Below are 19444 nucleotides of genomic sequence, written 5' to 3'. Positions count from 1 at the left end.
ATAATGACTGATATACAGTATATTGCACACATAACACACTAGTGCCTCTAATGTTCAATTCTTTCTCCACAGTCCTTCAGTATGAAGCCTGCCGCTAAAGAACTCTGCTCATCCTGTCAGACGACTGTGTACCCTATGGAGAGACTGGTCGCCGACAAGCACATCTTCCACAACAGATGCTTCTGCTGTAAGCACTGTAGTACCAAGCTGAGGTAGGTGTAAGGTTAGTCCAGGGCACACATTGATGACAACACTAAAAAACCTTCACATACAGAAAAACTTCCGGTATACCCACAACTGATCTAGAGGACCTAAAACAAAAAAAAATTCTATAGAGCATGGGGGAAAATACATTTCTTAATGCGAGATCTGAGTTTCTGGATCTGCATACCTGCCATAGCCATTATGAGGGGTTCTCACTCTCCCTACTGGATGAGGTGAAACACAAAGGTAGTTGTAACCACCCAAAGCTTCTAGGTGGACAGGAGCAAAGTTGGCATTTATGGCAGGGAGATCTTGTTGGCATATCGGAGACATGTGAGAAGTTCAAGGACGACACCTACCAATAACCCTCCTACCCAACAGCTGGCCAAACCTACTAATTTAACATGTTCCGCATTCCATGTTCAAAAGCACACCTATAGATGTTTTTTTTTATACAGCCACCAACAGAACCCTTACGAAAACTGAAGTATTGGGAACATTTGGAACAAGCTTCGAATAAAGGCTTTCCAACTTTGGGAAAAAGTCTGAAAATTATCCATTTTTTTTTTGAGAATTCATTTTATTGGTTTTAAAGAAATAAGAGGTACAAAACAGAGACTCTACCTCGAGCCGGGGGATGACCAAACAACAAAACAAACTTCTCTAATTAACTCCACTCAGCTCAGTTAGAAGGAGCTAAGAAATACGTTTTGAAATAAAGAAAAATGGAAGTGCCTCTGCGTTATCCCCAATACCCACGGTGAAGCACGTTACAAACAATAATGAATATATCACATTTATTTCCCCAGATAACATAGAGATTGCTCAGATCACCTTTGTTCTGAAATCATAGAGGATGCAATCACCCAATAACTATAATATCAAATACTATGTGGCCTTGGATGGAGAATCTAGCTATAAATCAGTTTGTATCATATACAGTGCATTTTTTTTTTGCTTTTGTCGACCTTGCTATTGTACTTCACATAAGACGTTGTAGGTGACCTGCTCTGTAATCTTTTATAACATGTTCCTTTCTTAAATTCTCTACAGATACTTATCATAAAACAGGAAGGACTCCTTTACAGCTTCTGCTTACATTATCTGAGATTATATTTTTAAAGACGTTACTTGTATGTGGGTGACTTACCTGTCGCTGTGTGACCTGACAAGCGTGCAAGCTCACTTTTAAAGCTAAATGAAATTTAAAAAAATCACTTTTGGGTGGACTGATCTTTTTATTATGGTTATTTTTGTTTACTTTGTCATAATTTAATGATCGTATTTCATACCGGAATTAGTAAGCACTCCTTTTAGTTGATGTCTGTGGTGCAGAACTATAGAACAATCCTAGTATGCAATATTTAAAGCATATCTAAACCCCAACACAATAAAAATAATATATTACAGCTTGCCAGTCCTTGGATGTGGTAGCTGCCTTAGTTTTCTTTTTTTCCAGTCCTTTTTACCTCTATTGTCACCTGGTGATCCTGCGAATTACACACTTCTTTGGGTCTACACTCATTTCTCCACTGTGTTTTTGTCACACAGTCTCCATTACATCGTTGATAGGTGGGACTGGTAGTTTACACTAAAACCATAAGAATGTTTGTGCTTCTTCTCAGCTCACAGGAAGCGACATGACAAGTTAATGGCATTTCTGGCAAGATCAACAGGTATTTTCTGTACTTGCTGAAAATGTTTTTAGCTTGAAAAAAAAAAAAAAGAAAATGAATGCAGCCACCACTTCTATGGACTGGTAAGCTTCAATATGTTTCATCGTTTAGACATGCTGTAATTAGAACTATATTGACAGATCTGCACCCACACACATGCGGTGAAGTAGAGATGGGCTGGGGCGTGTTTTGGGTTCCTAGTCCTAACCCACCTGCCTGATCCCGCCAGGAAGCTGACACTGCACACGGCTAATCACAGGCAGTGAGCCATTTACCGGTCTGTGCAGCTGTGGACTGGGAAATGTCTCACTGCCTGTGATTAGCGGTGTGCAGTGTCGCCTTCCTGGCGGAATCGGGCAGGTGGGTTGGGACCAGGAACCCGAACACGCCCGAGCCCATTCCGGCAGTGAAGTAGAAGGAGCTGCACTGCTAGTAGGAAGTACAACTTCCTACTAGGAACATGGGGGCTGCAATGGCTGAGCTCTCCTTTTGAGAATACTTTGGAGAGGAGCTGTAGATCGCTCTGGGCTGACTCGATCAGTCACTGCTGTAGGTTATGTACAGTGTGGGCAGATGGGAAAAGTTGGTTTCCAGAGGTTCATGCCCAGTTGGAGGAAAAGGTGGTGTTGAGCCCTATTGGGGCCTGGGCTGCTACCTCGGGGTACAGCTTTGTGGTCGACTACAAGTTTCCTTGGAAAGAGGCCTATCAACATCCATCGGTCCCGATCTTTATGCCGAAGGCACACCCCAACAGGACCATTTTTTAACAACTTTTATTAGCAGCCCTGATGAAGGGGGAGCCCTTAGTCCCCTGAAACGTGTCTCATTTAATTGCTGAAACGTCAAATAAAACCTACATTTACTAGATACCGGGCGCTCCTTTACTTTCACTTCTTTTGAGAATACTGACCTTCTGGCTTCAGTAGCTGACTTAGAAGAAGTGTGAAGACGGGCATTTAAAATTTTCTCTGACATTCGAAAATCTCCATAAATGCTCCCAATGAGTGATTTGGAATATACAGAGGATAGTGGATTAGCATGACAACCAGGTGCTTAGCGTTTTTAGGAGAGGCCAGCACTGGAGGATCCCATATCCTCTCAGTACAGGTTTCCTTAGATTGTTATTCTAAAGAGCTCGATGTATTCAGTTGGGTCTCACTCTCACCTACAGATCGAGGAGCATCAATCTATGTGATGTGTTGCTAATCAGGAAGCACAGCCTGCATATCCAATAAGCCAATATGGCTGCCCCGGTGTACAGTTAGAAGCTATAAAACGTTATTTTTACTTGATAAAGAGATGCAATAATTACCACCAAGGCAAAACCAGGCAAAGGATCTTCAGTATTTTTGCATAGGTCGAAGATTCTTCACCTAGCTTAGTTTATCGAGAGGAAGATCGGAGTCATACATTTTTTTTGCAGGGTGGCTTTTTATTTATTTTTAACTTTTTATTTTCATCTGTCGATGCCTTAGGAAGCTCACATTCGTCTAAGTGAAAAATGAATGTAAACATTTGGACAAAGGTTAACGTACTGGTGCTTCTCTTCCTTCAGCCTCGGCTCCTACGCTGCCCTTCATGGTGAATTTTACTGCAAGCCTCACTTCCAGCAACTCTTCAAGAGCAAAGGAAACTACGACGAAGGGTTTGGACGCCGACCTCACAAGGATCTCTGGACGCACAAGGAACAAGATGCTCCTGGTGACAAAGCTCCCTGATGGCCTATAGCCCTGCAACTCACCTGGCTCTTTGTTCCTCACCCACAATGCACCTGGGGTAGGAGCTATCCTGTGCCTCCGTGTGAGTTTTTAATGCAGATAAAAGGCACTTTCTTTTATTAGGATGTAGCTTATGCAGTTATCGCCTCCTGGTGGTGGGAGAGCTTAACTGTAAACGTCAGATGCCACCTGGGCCTTGAAGACCTCGAAGTGCACAGTTTTCCTTTTGACAATGACAGCTCCATCCAATTTTATGTAGAGAGAAAGTTTTAAGTCTGGCATTCCACGATGGAGCTGTCCTGGACCCATGTGGCCTCTTGAATGTGGCGGGAGGGTGGTGGGTGATAGGGGGCAGCCTGGTTCGCAGTGGTGACATTAGCCGCAGCTGCCAAGTTGAGCGATTTGTTTGGGCACCTTGAAACAATGGGTGGTTACTTCTGCTGCCTTTTTGTTTTGTGAGATCCAGAAAGGCAGGACCGGCAGTTATGTAGGCTATGTACTTACTGCAACTCTGTGATTTTATTCCTCAGAATAGACCAAAAGGTGCAGTAATGGGAGGAAGCGGGACGGTGGCCATTTTGTTCTTACAGGGATAATGCAAACTGAACCAGACAGCCGTCTTCTCCCGCTTTCCGCTCTATGACCTCAGGGGACATACTCATCTCTTCTGTGCATTCAGATTTAGCACATGGCCAAACTGGCCTAACCATCATTCAAATTGGCATTCCCCATCACCCACCTCCCTCCAGCATATTCCCCCCCCCCCCCCCCAAAAAAAGGGAAAGACCCTTACCCCTTCCTCCCTTGGTATTGGATAAGGGAGACTGAAACATTCCTGACCTTCTTTCTCTGCACCCTCTGTGCTGATGAAAGGGGCATCCATACTCTGCACTGGTTTGGGGTTTTGTTTACAGACTGTTTTTAAATAAATGAATCTTCTCTGTGAGCCTTGATTGTAAAATAAAGTCTCTCTAGGAAAAATGCTTCCCATCGGTCTTGTGTGTTTGTACATATTTCATGCGTTTTACTAATGGGGAAAACCAATGAGGGGAGGGAGTTGCTAATATGCTGGAGTTGGGCTACACTTTGTATGTAGAGGGGACGCACAGTAGAAGCTTTTCTGACAAGTAGACGGGTACTGTTAGGAACTGGCTTTTAGAGTAAGTAGACACAACCGCTATTGTTGAGTGTTTTTTGATCCATGTGACTGATCACATGATCTAATAAAATTTTCTCTCTTTCTGGACATATGAACTGTCATATGACTGATCATATGATTTCCTCCAGGTTCCAAATTTCACTTCATCTTGTTGCTTAAGTGATCTCGATCCCATGACAAGTTACATGATCTCTACTGGGTTCCTAAGATCACTTCACGTTGCTAATCACATGATCTCCAGCACATGACTAGTCACGTGACCAATCGCTCTCCACCGGGTTCCTCATATCACTTCTTCTTGCAGATCTCAATCACCTAACTAGTCACGAGATCTCCACCGGGTTCCTAATATCGCTTCATCTTGCTGATCACCTGACCAATCACGTGATCGGCAACGGATTCCTAATATCACTTCCTCTTGCCAATCGCTCCTCACCAGGTTCCTACTATCACTTCATCTTGCTGATCGCGTGACCAGTCACATGACGGAGCACGTGATCGCCACCAGGTTCCGAATATTACTGATCAGGTGACCCCAAGTCACATGACCAGTCATGTTATCGCCACTGGGCTCCTAATATCACTTCATCTTTTTGCTCACGTGGCCAGTCAAATTGACCAATCACGTGATCGCCGTTTGGTTCCTAATATCCCTTCGTTTTATCACTCATGTGACTAGTGACAGGACCAATTACTAAGGCACTCTGGCACAAAAAAATAAATAAAAATTGTTCCGTAGAACACGTAGCACGCCGCAGCAATGTTAATCGCCAGATTTTGCGTAACAGTAATGGAGCTTAAATCATCTCTTAACAGAATCTGAGCCTAGTCAGTTTATGCAATGCAAACAAAGGCGCTGGACCCACAAAATAACCTTGCTACAACAGACAGCCTTACAGACATAATTAAACCTCAGGACACGGAATTCTTTTTCAAAAATGAAAATGTATTATTTTTTTTATTTAAATAACAAAGATGGTAAACGCACCCTTGCTAAGTGCAATGGTATTGTACAGAGTGGCCCGATCCTCCTCTTCTCAGGTTCCCCACCAGCAATCTTGGCTCCTCCTCTTCTGCATGTGTCACCATAGCAAGCTATTTTCTAGGGAGACACGCAGTGCTTGCTTTCTCTCTTGAGCTGCGTGTTTCTGGAGCCACGCTCATCTAGACAGACAGCTGGGCTTAGCCCCCAATGCATTTGATTGACAGCAGCAGGAGCCAATGCCTCTTGCTGTTGCTCGTGTACCTGTGTGGAGAGGATAGGGGAGCACTGGATCTTTTCTCCCCTCTCTTCCCCTTCACACAGGGAGCACTGTTTTCCACCAGCAGCCACTGCATCAGAGTGCACTAGTCTGGGTGAACCCTGTTTTCACATTTAAAAGAAAAAAAAAAAAAAAAACTCTTATACCAGTCCCCAGAATTCCCTCTATACAATCAGGGTTCCCATAGCCCCCTTATATCCCCCCCTTAGGGGCTCATTCAGACTAGTTTCCCATGCTGAGCTGCTGCATGCCCATCCATCTTGGAGCTGCCGGCAGGCAACCTATAGAAGTGGCTGTATGGAAACAACTGCATGTAAAAAATTTGACATGCAGGCAGGAGCGGATGTATTAACCTGAACGCACACACTGTGGGGATTATTTACGAAAGGCAAAGCCACTTTGCACTACACGTGGAAGTGCAGTTGCTGTAAATCCGAGGGGGACATGAAAGAAGAATAAAAAAACAGCATTTTAACTTGCGCATGATTGATGACAAAATCAGTTTTTGTCAAAAATATATGCAGGACTGTTATATGTAACATTATTTATGATTTTTACATTAAAGGGGTTGTAAGGCAGAAGGTTGTTTATCTTAATGCATTACGAAAAAAAAACAAAAAAACAAAAAAAAAAAAAACTGTTTAGCATCCCCCTTAAAATTACCTACCCAAGCTCCTTCTCTCCAGCAGTCCATGATCCCCCTCAGCCATCCAGGACATGCCTCCTGATTGGCTGAGACAGTAGTGGGGCCATTGGCTCCTGCGGCTGTCAGTCAGCCAATCTGGGGAGAGAGGGGGCGGGGCCAGGTCAGGGTTTCATGTTTGAATGGATACAAGGAGCTCTGACTCGGCTTGGATGCCCCCATAGAGAGCTGCTGGCTGAGGGACACTCATAGGAGTGAGGGACAAGGAGCAGCAAAGAGGGACCTAAGAAGAGGATTCAGTCTGCCATGTGCAAAACCAACTGCACAGAGGTGGTAAATATAACATGTTTTGTTTTTTAAATAACAAACGAGCCTTTACAATCACTTTAAGGCAGTGTTTCTCAATTCCAGTCCTCAGGCCCCCCCAACAGGTCAGGTTTTCAGGATTTCCATTATTTTGCACAGGTGATTTGATCAGTTTCACTGCCTTAGTAATCACCACAGCCTTTTCATCTGAGGGAAATCCTGAAAACCTGACCTGTTGGGGGGGCCTGAGGACTGGAATTGAGAAACACTGCTTTAAGGTAAGGTCATCAACAGATTACCTTTTTTTCTACCATGTCTTCTGCCCATCCCCAGGTGTCTATGAGCCTTGGTAATGCCTAATCCCACTTGTTCTGTAACAAAGAATATACCATTCCACAACTAAATGCATTTTAACCCGTTACCGCCCAACCTATGGCTGAATGACGCCGAGGCCGGCCTTTCGCTGATCCGGGTGGATGTCATATGATCACACATTCACAGGGCTACACTGTGGTGCAATCTGTCAGGGGTAAGTAATGCAGAATGCACACAGGTTGTCCCTGTCAGAGCACATAAGCTCAGCAGGGAGATCACTGTACTATTATAGTTTGTGTTAGTACAGCTTTCTGTCAATTTTCCCTCTGTGCACCTGGCATGACTCCTATGCGCTCTGCACTACTTACCCCTGACTCTTGTGCGCACTGCATTACTTGCCCCCCCGACTCCTGTGCACTCTTACCTTACATATTGCAGTCCTCTGGACTCTGCATTCTTTACAGGGGGCCCCTGCACTCTGTATGACATGCTGCTGAATTCTTCACTACAACTGATCACAGTGTTGACAAATATATGGCTTGTTTTAGAAGGCAATTCTTCTGACATTAGGCTCATTTCCTCTTGCTTCCTGTTACTTCTCTGGGACAGAAAGAGAAGTGAAATCTCCCTGCAAAAAATAGCCGGCTAGGGATTTAATCATTGCATACTCTATTCAAAATAAAAAAAAGTGGCTATATGTATACGGTACTTTAATTTGCCGGCAAAACAAGAATGCAGAACAAAAATGGTACTGGTTGAGAAAGTGATTGTGATGCAATGTGAGTTTACTACATAGCGATTGCATCAGAATAGCTTGAACATTACTTCCTATTATTGTTAAAGCGGGAGTTCACCCGAAAAAATATTTTAACCTTAGATTCATGCTCGTTTTGTGAAGGGGAATCGGGTAGTTTTGTTTAAAATCGAAGCAGTACTTACCGTTTTAGAGAGCGATCTTCTCCGCCGCTTCCGGGTATGGTCTTCGGGACTGGGCGTTCCTATTTGATTGACAGGCTTCCGACGGTCGCATACATCGCGTCACGAGTAGCCGAAAGTCGGTGCGGCTCTATACGGCGCCTGCGCACTGATGTTCGGCTACTTTCGGAAAATCGTGACGCGATGTATGCGACCGTCTGAAGCCTGTCAATCAAATAGGAACGCCCAGTCCCGCAGCCCATACCTGGAAGCGGCGGAGAAGATCGCTCTCTAAAACGGTAAGTACGGCTTCGATTAAAAAAAATAAAAATACCCGATTCCCCTTGACAAAATGAGCATCAATCTAATGTTAAAAATTAACTTTTCGGGTGAACCTCCACTTTAAAAGCTGAACTCCAGACTTTCATGTTCCCGTCCTGTAATGAAATTGCCTTCACTGCACATTGTGAGCTTGTTACGTATCAAGCCCTTTGCTCCCCAGCAGTAGTTGTGGCTGTGGTAAACCGATCATAGCTGGTCGCTCATTGCATACCTCCTCCATTCAGAAAAGGCTTTGTATTCTTTTCACTGAATGCAAGGCTGTGACTAGGAGGAGGGGAGACCATCCATCTGCCCCACCTCTGATGTGGTCCCTGCCATGTAGGTCTTTGTTCATGCGATTCGTGACAACAATCGAGGCGATTTGATTTGCAATTGTAGCGCTTATACAAGTTACTCACAATCTTCCAGTTATGCTCCTGCGTTGTCACCCCGTCATATAGACCCCTGGGGTGCATGTAGACAGGAACCGGCTAGAGCAGCGGTTATCAACCCTGTCCTCAGGGCCCACTAACAGGCCAGATTGTATGTATTACCTTGGGGAGATGCAGACTAGAATACGGCAATCACTGAGCAGCAGATTATATCACTTGTGATGTGTTTCAGTTATCTTACAAACCTGGTCTGTTAGACCCGGTTCACACTGGGGCGACTCGTCAGGCGACGCAGCCGCCTGACAAGTCGCGTCCCATTCTAGTGAATAGAACCGTTCTAATAGGAGCGACGCAAGTCGCTCCGACTTAGAAAAAGGTTCTTGTACTACTTCGGGGGCGACCTGCATTGACTTCTATATAGAAATCATTTTGCAAGTCGCCTTAGATGTCGTCTTCAGGTCGCCTGGCCGAGTCGCCCCCGAAGTCGTGCCGCCCCTGTGTGGACCCGCTCTTAGTGGGCCCTGAGGACAGGGTTGATAACCGCTGGTGTACAGGAAATCAGCAACACTGAAATGTAATGGATGAAGAAAGGTGAATTTGAGGAATTTTAGAAAAAAAAACATGAACATGGATTATGATACACAGTCCCGTCATCCAGTTTGTGTTTCCATCTACTGCAAAGTCACTGTATCCGTTATCAGTCCAGGGCTGATCTTGCCGATCAATAAGTCAAATGTCAAGATCAGGAAACATCGAACACGGCACAACACAGATTTATATTAATATAAATGGCCATTTTATTGTAAATAAAAACAAATAAAAACTGGATACAATGTGAGGGCTCTGCACTGCAAGCCCCAAGTCAGTATATATATATATTTATAGAGATTTATACAGTAAATAGGATATTCCCTTTGGCACAGATTCCCTCCACACGAAGGAACATAATATATATTCATTTAACAGTTGCACCAGCTTGTAACCCATTCTCTGCCAGGGAGCCACATTTTGGCAGTCATACGGTTCCACACATCGCTGACTTCCTTTACCTCTCTGAGGGACCTCACTCAGGCCTAGTTGGTGTGCCCAGGCTTACCTTACTGCAAACCAAAGTCAAAAGTGAGGATTTTCTTTAATACTGTTAGGTTTGTTATAAAGTGACAGGTTCGCTTGATGCTGTCGGGACTAAAAAAAAAAATCTTTCAAAATGAGCAGCAGACTGTATTTAGCTTCTAACTGAAGAGTTTTCACATTTGCATGGAGTGCAGCGAAGGGTCTGTGTCACACTTCTCAGCTCACAGCATATACCGAGCCATCCCGATTGTGCAACAGGAACTGGGGGACTTGGCTAATAGTGCTGGTGTAAGACAGGAAATCATCAAACAACATGAATGCTGCTTGCTCCAAGCAGAGGGAAAACGGACGGGAGAGCCAGCCTTCAACTGTACAAAGGAAAGCTGGATTCTGATTGGCTGCAAGAGAACCGGTGTGTTGCCTTTAGCTAGGGGCTGAACACAACTCATATCTGACCAAGAATGAATTCTAACAGCACATGGGTCATACACAGGGATACACAATGTCTTCCTGCAGACTTGGGCAGCACTGTAGATTTAGGCAGCCCATAGACGGTTGTGAATTTCTCTTCCTGCAACCATGGGTTGCAGGAAATAAATTTGCACATTTCACCCATCAACACACACAGTGCCGACAGGGGAATCTTCTCCGCTAGTGGCTATACAGGTGAAACTCGAAAAATTAGAATATTGTGCAAAAGTTCATTTATTTCACTAATGCAACTTAAAAGGTGAAACCAATATATGAGAGACTCATTACATGCAAAGCAAGATAGTTCAAGCCGTGATTTGTCATAATTGTGATGATTATGGCTTACAGCTCATGAAAACCCCAAATCCACAATCTCCGAAAATTTGAATATTACATGCAATCAATAAAACAAGGATTGTACATAGATCAATATCGGACCTCTGATAAGTATAACATGATATGTACTCAGTACTTGGTTCGGGCCCCTCAATGCGGCATGGCGTGGCATGGAAGCGATCAGCCTGTGGCACTGCTGAGGTGTCATGGAAGACCAGGATGCTTCAATAGCGGCCTTCAGCTCTTCTGCATTGTTCGGTCTCATGTCTCTCATCTTTCTCTTGGCAATGGCCCCATGGGGGTCAGGCAAGTTTGCTGGCCAATCAAGCACAGTAATCCCACGGTCATTGAACCAGGTTTTGGTGCTTTTGGCAGTGTGGGCAGGTGCCATGTCCTGCTGGAAAAAAAGGATTTTTGTACTCACCGTAAAATCCATTTCTCTGAGTTCATAGACGGACACAGCCTTCATTGACCTTAGGGTTATGCTTCTTCCTACCAGGAGATCTCCTGATAGGAAGAAGCATAACCCTAAGGTCAATGAAGGCTGTGTCCGTCTATGAACTCAGAGAAATGAAGTCAGCCTCCCCATAGAGCTTGTCTGTGGAAGGAAGCATGAAGTGCTCCAAAATCTCCTGGTAGACGGCTGCAGTGACCCCGGACTTAATGAAGCACAGTGGCCCAACACCAGCAGATGACATGGCTCCCCAAATCACTGACTGTGAAAACTTCACACTGGACTTCAAGCATCTTGCAGTGTGTACCTCTCCATTCTTCCTCCATACTCCGGCTCCTTGGTTTCCAAATGAGATCATCAGAAAAGAGGACTTTGGACCACTGAGCAATAGACCAGGTGTGTTTTTCTTTAGCCCAGGTAAGATGCTTCTGACGTTGTTTGTTGTTCAGGAGGCTTGACAAGAGGAATACGACATTTGAAGCCCATGTCCAGGATCTGTCTGTGTGTGGTGCTCTTGATGCACTGACTCCAGCCTCAGTCCACTCTTTGTGAAAGTCCCCAACACTTTTGAATGGCCTTTTCCTGACAATCCTCTCCAGGCTGCGCTCATCCCTGCTGCTTGTGCGCCTTTTTCTTCCACACTTTTCCCTTCCACATAACTTTCTATTAATGTGCTTTGATACAGCACTTTGGGGACATCCAACTTCTTTTGCAATTCCCTTTGAGGCTTTCCCTCCCTATGGATGGTGTCAATGATGGTTTTCTGCACAACTGTCAGGTCAGCAGTCTTTCCCATGATTGTGATTCCTACAGAACCAGACTGAGAGACAATTTAAAGACTCAGGAACCCTTTGCAGGTTTTATGGATTAATTAGCTGATTAGAGTGGGACACTTTGAGCCTAGAATATTGCACCTTTTCATAACATTCTAATGTTCCAAGACTGGATTTGGGGTTTTCATGAGCTGTAAGCTATAATCACCACAATTATGACAAATCACGGCTTGAACTACCTTGCTTTGCATGTAATGAGTCTATCTCATATATTACTTTCACCTTTAAAGTTGCATTACTGAAATAAATGATCTTTTGCACTATATTCAAATTTTTCAAGTTTCACCTGTAGTAGCCACTTGCGATAATCGGAAGCAAACCCAGTAGGCTGGTTGTACCCAAGTTGATTGATCATCATGGTACATTCAACCTGCCCATTAATAGTTTGAACCATGTATGGCCGACCTTACATCCCATGCACAGTGCTGAGAGTACTGTAACCTTCATCTCTTCTTTGACAGGAGCAGCCAAAACTGTAAGCAACCGTTACCTGTTAGACCAGGTTGTACCTACCAGTTTGGATCCCCAGAAGCGATCAATCCTAATAAAGAGTAGTGCCTAATATTATAAAACACATGCATGCTGGAGGCTTCATTCACAATATAGTCCTACAGCTGGCAGAAGGCACTGCACCATGAAGATGGCAAAAGCTCATCTGTTTAATACTGTAATTGGGAAATACAAAAACTGTATGGAGAGAGATTATATATATTTTTTAGAGTAGAACTAAAACAGTGAGTGCATTCCAGTAACCAATCTCAGCAGCGAATACTCCACGCTGCTCCTGCATTTACAATTTATTCCTAAAATGCAGAAGACAGCGTGGAGCCTCTTTGCATAATGCTGCAAAGAACACTGTGATAGGAGGAGAGGAGTAGAGCCCTGTCACATCCCATCATCTGTCAACGTCATGCAACTGTTTTCTTCCCCTCACTAACCATTATAAAAAGGGATTCACTTGCTTTAGAGTCCTTTCACAGTGAAAGCAAGGGCGGTAAAGCGCCGCTAGCTTCAGCAGCACTTTACGGCCGCTAGCAGGGCACCTTTAACCCCCACTACAGCCGAAATAAAGGGTTAAAACTGCCCGCAAAGGGCTGCAGCGCTTTGGCGGAGCTGCCCATTGATTGCAATGAGCAGGGGCGCTTTAGGAGTGGTGTAGACCAGTGTTTCTCAACTCCAGTCCTCAAGGCGCCCCAACAGGTCATGTTTTCAGGCTTTCCATTATTTTTCACAGGTGATTTGATCAGTTTCACTGCCCTAGTAATTACCACAGCCGTTTCATCTGAGGGAAAACCTGAAAACATGACCTGTTGGGGCGCCTTGAGGACTGAAGTTGAGAAACCCTGGTGTAGACACCACTTCAAAAGTGCCTCAAAAGAAGCTGCTTGCAGGACTTTTTTTTACGTCCTGCCAGCGCAGCGCCCCGGTGTGAAAGCACTTGGGCTTGAAAAATGCCTCCAGCATGAAAACGGTCTTTCCTGTGAGCAGCAGTGGTACGATTGTAGTAAAGATTTACTGCTGCTTTATAAATGGGCCTCTATATGGAAATTATATTTCTAGATCCATAGAGCTTAAAGTCTTGAGGTCCAATCTTCCATGTGCAAAAACACAGAATACTTTCTATGAAGCACCTTGGAGTAACACAACAAAGTACACCTAGAAAGTCCTGACGGCACAGAATGGGATTCAGTACAAACACCGAGTCATAACGCAAACCGGAAGTTAAAGCGGAGTTCCACCCAAAAATGGAACTTACGCTTTTCAGAACCCCCCCCCCCCCTTCCGGTGTCACATTTGTCACCTTTCAGGGGGTGCAGATACCTGTACAATACAGGTATTTGCACCCACTTCCGGGGAGAGACTCCCACGGGAGTTACTCCACTTCCTGTCCCCCTTTCTGGGAAGCACACTGGGTCCAGGAGACAGCAGGGACCACTGGGAATGCGCTGCACTACTCACGCATTAGGGAACCAGGCAGTGAAGCCGCAAGGCTTTACTTCCTGATTCCTTCACCGAGGATGAAGGCGGGGGAAGCCGAGCGCTTGCTCGAGAGATGTGCGATTGCTCGTCTTCAGCTGCCGACATCGCGGGCGCCCTGGACAGGTAAGTGTCCATTTATTAAAAGTCAGCAGCTGCAGTATTTGTAGCTGCTGGCTTTTAATATTTTTTTTTCGCGGGACCTCCGCTTTAATTACAAGGTACTCTAGGCTTACCTCTGTAAATGCCGACAGAATCATTGCAACACACTTGGTACAAATAATAAATGGAGCAGAAAGCTGCCTTGGGCATTGATGCCACATTGATTAATGGATTATTAAGACCAATAAATGGGCCTAATAAAAAAAAAAAAAAAAAAAAGAAACTATTTTAAGTCCCTGCACAACACATTCGGTAAAGAAGTCAAGCCATGGGGTGGAACTAACCTTTGCAATGTATAATTTCATACATTTGGTTGAAAAGCCCATTCTAACAAATCGGGCCTCTCCCAGTCTATGTGCTCCCTGGCTGAAGAGGTAATAAGGCACCTGTCGTCACGGAAGAGGAAGAGAATTTGGCGCAGTCCGAACTCATCTCTAAGTCACCCTGCGTTGTCCTTTTCATCTAGTTCATGTCTCCAACTTTAACCTCAAAAGTCTTTTAATCGTTTCAATGAATACATTGTTCTGATGCTCTAACACTGACGTGAAACCACCCAGACGCTGGATCTGGAACCCGCTCTTCACACAGCATAGGGGTGGAGCAATGATTGATTGTCTTCATTCCTGATTGCACTGCTTTCCCAAAACATCAAAAAAGGTCCATCTTTCTGAAGAATCTCCAAACTGATGAAGGGAAAAAAAGACGCTTGGAGGAAAAAAATCAATAAGTAAGTTGGGCAAAGGAGTGACGGAGCAGCTCCTCGGCTGACGGCCTTTGCCGTGCCTCCACCAATATCCGCTTTACAAAGTCCCGGCACTGCTCTGATGTGTTTGGAGGAAGTTGAGGATTGGTTGGCTGGGTGGCGATTTTAAAAATGGCAGCCATGGCTTCATACTCGGCCCAGGGAGGTTTCTCAGTCAGCATTTCCACCACAGTGCAACCCAAGCTCCTGTATAATAGGAAGGCACAGGAGTTACATTACAGTGACAGGTAAGGCATATTTAAAGGGTCCACAAAATAAACATGTGACCATCTGACGACAACTACAGTTCCTTGAAAAAAGTATTCATACCCCTTGAAATGTTCCACATTTTGTCATGTGTCAGCCAAAAACGTAAACGTATTTTTTGGGGGATTTTATGTGATAGACCAACATAAAGTGGCACATAATTGTGAAGTGGAAGGAAAATGATAAATGGTTTTCAACATTTTTTACAAATAAATATGTGAAAAGTGTGGGGTGCATTTGTGTTCAGCCCCCTTTACTCCGATACCCCTAAATAAAATCGAGTGGAACCAATTGCCTTCAGAAGTCACCTAATTAGTAAATATAGAGTCCACCTGTGTGTAGTTTAATCTCAGTATAAATACAGCTGTTCTGTGAAGCCCTCAGAGTTTTTTTTTTAGAGAACCTTAGTGAACAAACAGCATCATGAAGACCAAGGAACACACCAGACAGGTCAGGGATAAAGCTGTAGAGAAGTTTAAAGCAGGGCTAGGTTATAAAAAAATATCTCAAGCTTTGAATATCTCACAAAAGCACTGTTCAATCCATCATCCGAAAATGGAAAGAGTATGGCACAACTGCAAACCTACCAAGACATGGCCGTCCACCTAAACTGACAGGTCGGGCAAGGAGAAGCATTAAAGGGGTTGTAAAGGAAAAAAAATTTTTCCCTAAATAGCTTCCTTTACCTCAGTGCAGTCCTCCTTCACTTACCTCATCCTTCCATTTTGCTTTTAAATGTCCTTATTTCTTCTGAGAAATCCTCACTTCCTGTTCTTCTGTCTGTAACTACACACAGTAATGCAAGGCTTTCTCCCTGGTGTAGAGTGTCATGCTCACCCCCTCCCTTAGACTACAGGAGAGTCAGGATGCTCTCTACGTTGCAGATAGATAAAAGGAGCTGTGTGTTAGTGGGCGTCCTGACTCTCCTGTAGTGCAAGGGAGAGGGCGAGCACGACACTTCACACCAGGGAGAAAGCCTCACATTACTGTGTGTAGTTACAGACAGAAGAACAGGAAGTGAGGATTTCTCAGAAGAAATAAGGACATTTAAAGGAAAAATGGAAGGATGAGGTAAGTGAAGGAGGACTGCACTAAGGTAAAGGAAGCAATTGAGGGGGGGGAAAAAATTGTACCTCTACAACCCCTTTAATCAGAGAAGCAGCCAAGAGGCCCATGGAAACTCTGCAAAGATTCACAGCTCAGGTGGGAGAATCTGTCCACAGGACAACTATTAGTGGTGCTCTCCACAAATCTGTCTTATGGAAGAGTGGCAAGAAGAAAGCCATTGTTGAAAGAAAGCCATAAGAAGTCTATTTCCAGTTCGCAAGAAGGCATGTGGGGGACACAGCAAACATGTAGAAGAAGGTGCTCTGGTCAGATGAGACCAAAATTTAACCTTTTGGCCTAAAAGGAAAACGCTATGTGTGGCGGAAAACTAACACTGCACATCACCCTGAACACACCATCCCTACCGTGAAACATGGTGGTGGCAGCATAATGTTGTAGGGATGCTTTTCTTCAGCAGGGAGAGGGAAGCTGGTCAGCGTTGATGGGAAGATGGATGGAGCCAAATACAGAGCAATCTTAGAAGAAAACCTGTTAGAGTCTGGAAAAGACTTGAGACTGGGGCGGAGGTTTACCTTCCAGCAAGACAACGACCCTAAACATACAGCCAGAGCTACAATGGAATGGTTTAGATCAAAGCATATCCATGTGTTAGAATGACCCAGTCACAGTCCAGACCTAAATCCAATTGAGAATCTATGACAAGACTTGAAAATTGCTGTTCACAGACTTTCTCCATCCAATCTGACAGAGCTTGAGATATTTTGCAAAGAAGAATGGGCAAAAATGTCCCTCTCTAGATGTGCAAAGCTGGTAGAGACATCCCCAAAGAGACTTGCAGCTGTAATTGCAGAGAAAGGAGGTTCTACAAAGTATTGACTCAGGGGGGCGCCATACAAATGTACACCACACTTTCACATATTTGTAAAAAAAAAAAAAAATATCCTTTTCCTTCCACTTTGGGATCTATCACATAAAATCCCAATAAAATACATTTACCTTTTTGGTTGCAACATGACAAAATGTGGAAAATGTCAAGGGGTATGAATACTTTTTCAAGGCACTGTGTAGATTGATAATTTTACTGCGGTTTCTAGAATGCATTACATTAAAACATATCTGCAGTGAAAAATGTTTTTTGGAAGGAATAGGAAAGTTAAAATCCCTGTGAAATTCTGTATTGCTACTTATGACCTCATTGAGGAGATTCACCCTCTCCATTTGTTATGGTGACCACCGTCACCAGGACAGACAGTGAGGGGCAACCCAAAATGTTATAGTTGTCACTAGAACAGGAGGTGAGAAGAAATCTTCCTGCTCTGGTCACAAATGTTTAAACACGCTTGTGTTGGAGACCGCACTGGACTGACTGGATTGGTCACTGGTCTTGAGTGGGTATTCGTGTGGGCAAAAAGGGAGGAATGCCTTCCGGTGGATAGTGCCCAGCAATGGATGGTGGTGATGGGCCCGCTCAGTGATTGGGCTGCTGCCTTTTCTGTGTGACCTTAAAAAGGAGAAGTCCAGCCTGAGCTTTTTTGGCTGGGCTTCTCCTTTGGATCACAGTGCAATTTGTTTTGCACTCCTGTGACCCGTTTTCAGCTCAGAACGGTCTGAAGTCCGCTAACGTCACTGCCATCGGTCGAGGCAGAGCGCCATCTTGACTTCCGAAGTCTGGATCCGCCAGCTGCCTTGACCGATGACAGTCTCAGCCTCTCAGCGAACCACTTCCCACCCCTCCACAGCTTAGCACTTTACTGAGCGTGGAGGAGCTGAGAAAGACGCTGACTGATAGCAGCTCTTCTCTCGGGGATCTGTGAAAACCGAGCCATCGGCGGTATTTGGTGGCTCAGTTCTCAGTGCAGAGATGGTGGGGGACAGCTGCAACATCGGTCTGATGCCGCATCCACCTAGGTAAGTATGAGTCAAAAAAAAAAAAACTCTTCTCTTTTAAGGTCATTTTAGCTTGTAGACTTCGAAAAAAAAAAGAAAAAAAAAAAAAAGAGAAAAGGAACACCCGGTGTCCAGAGAAATGTGACTTTCAAGATATTGTTTCTCGGAAGTGTATTAAAAATAAGAGACGTGTACATCAAACAACGCGTTTCAGGGAAATAGACTTTCCCTTCTTCAGGGCTGTTGCTGCGTGCCATTTGGTGGGAAAAATTCCCATGAGTGGTTAGGTTGGATCAAGGTTCCTGAATGGCAGGATGCCGGGTTTAGTTTCATAGGCAGCAACATACAACTAAAGCCGTAATCCTGCCATTTAGAAACCTTGATCCAACATAACCACTCATGGGAATTGTTCCCCCAAAATACACAGCAACAGCCCTAAGCAAACACACACACACCTTAAAGGGGTGTTCCAGTCAAGCTGCTGGCTTTTAATAAACATACACTCACCTGCTCCATGTTCCAGCGACGCGCCAGCCGGGGCTCCGCTCCTCTCCGGCCGGCGTCTTCATTCCAAGTGTAGGGAACCAGGCCGTGACAGCTTTCGGCTTCACGGCCGGGCACCCACTGCGCATGCGCGAGCGGCGCCATCCGATTGGACAGGGACCTGTCACGTGTCCCAGGCGATCGCCTACAGGGAGGGGCTGCCAAAAGGCGATCTGACTAATCGCCTTAGCAGCCCCTCGGCGGAAGGAGGAAGTGGGACAGGGAGTCCCACTCCTCCTGAAGCCCCCCCCCCCCCCCCAAAAAAAAATTACATGCCAAATGTGGCATGTAAGGGGGCGAGGAGTGGATTATGCGGAAGTTCCACTTTTGGGTGGAACTCCGCTTTAACCCTTCCTCAAGCTAAACAGTTTTGGCCATATACACACTTCAAATCCTACATGTGCCCTCAACATTCAAGCAGAGGATGCAAAAATCTGGCCTGCACAGAAGAAAGTGTCCAGTTAGGACATGCTTGCTCCCATTTTGACCATGGAGGGTAGCCATCTACTACTTACCAGACATCTGCTTTTCTCCCATACCCCTCCCCACTGATCACTTCTGGGCTCATCCAGTACGGTGTCCCTGTTACTGAGCGAATTCCCGTTCCCGACATGCAGATTGTCTGCAGGCGTTTGCTTGCTCCAAAGTCACCCAGCTTAACATTCCCTGCAGAGTCCCGTAGGATGTTGGCCCCTGTGAATGAAAAAGTTACATACATA

At 44.8% G+C, this 19444-nt stretch overlaps 2 protein-coding genes across 6 annotated transcripts in view; one reads left to right on the top strand and one right to left on the bottom strand.

Annotated features, from left to right (window-relative positions):
* Positions 1–4581, top strand: part of LIMD2 (LIM domain containing 2) — a 52228-nt gene extending 47647 nt beyond the window's left edge. For all 4 annotated transcript variants that reach the window (XM_040331646.1, XM_040331644.1, XM_040331645.1 and 1 more), the window contains exons 4-5: positions 73–212; positions 3436–4581. In XM_040331646.1, coding sequence (XP_040187580.1) covers positions 73–212; positions 3436–3598 — 303 coding nt within the window. In that variant the 3' untranslated portion in view covers positions 3599–4581. The remainder of the gene's footprint in view (positions 1–72; positions 213–3435) is intronic.
* Positions 4582–14442: 9861 nt separating this feature from the next.
* Positions 14443–19444, bottom strand: part of MAP3K3 (mitogen-activated protein kinase kinase kinase 3) — a 49726-nt gene continuing 44724 nt past the window's right edge. For both annotated transcript variants that reach the window (XM_040331718.1, XM_040331719.1), the window contains exons 15-16: positions 19241–19418; positions 14443–15167 (exon numbers count right to left, since the gene is read on the bottom strand). In XM_040331718.1, the coding sequence (XP_040187652.1) occupies positions 14939–15167; positions 19241–19418 (407 nt within the window). In that variant the 3' untranslated portion in view covers positions 14443–14938. The remainder of the gene's footprint in view (positions 15168–19240; positions 19419–19444) is intronic.

This window comes from Rana temporaria, chromosome 12 (genome assembly GCF_905171775.1).
Source record: "Rana temporaria chromosome 12, aRanTem1.1, whole genome shotgun sequence".
NCBI classification, from domain to species: domain Eukaryota; kingdom Metazoa; phylum Chordata; class Amphibia; order Anura; family Ranidae; genus Rana; species Rana temporaria.
The sequence above is the reverse complement of the archived record's forward strand: the minus strand, read 5'-3'. Positions and strand labels throughout refer to the sequence as shown.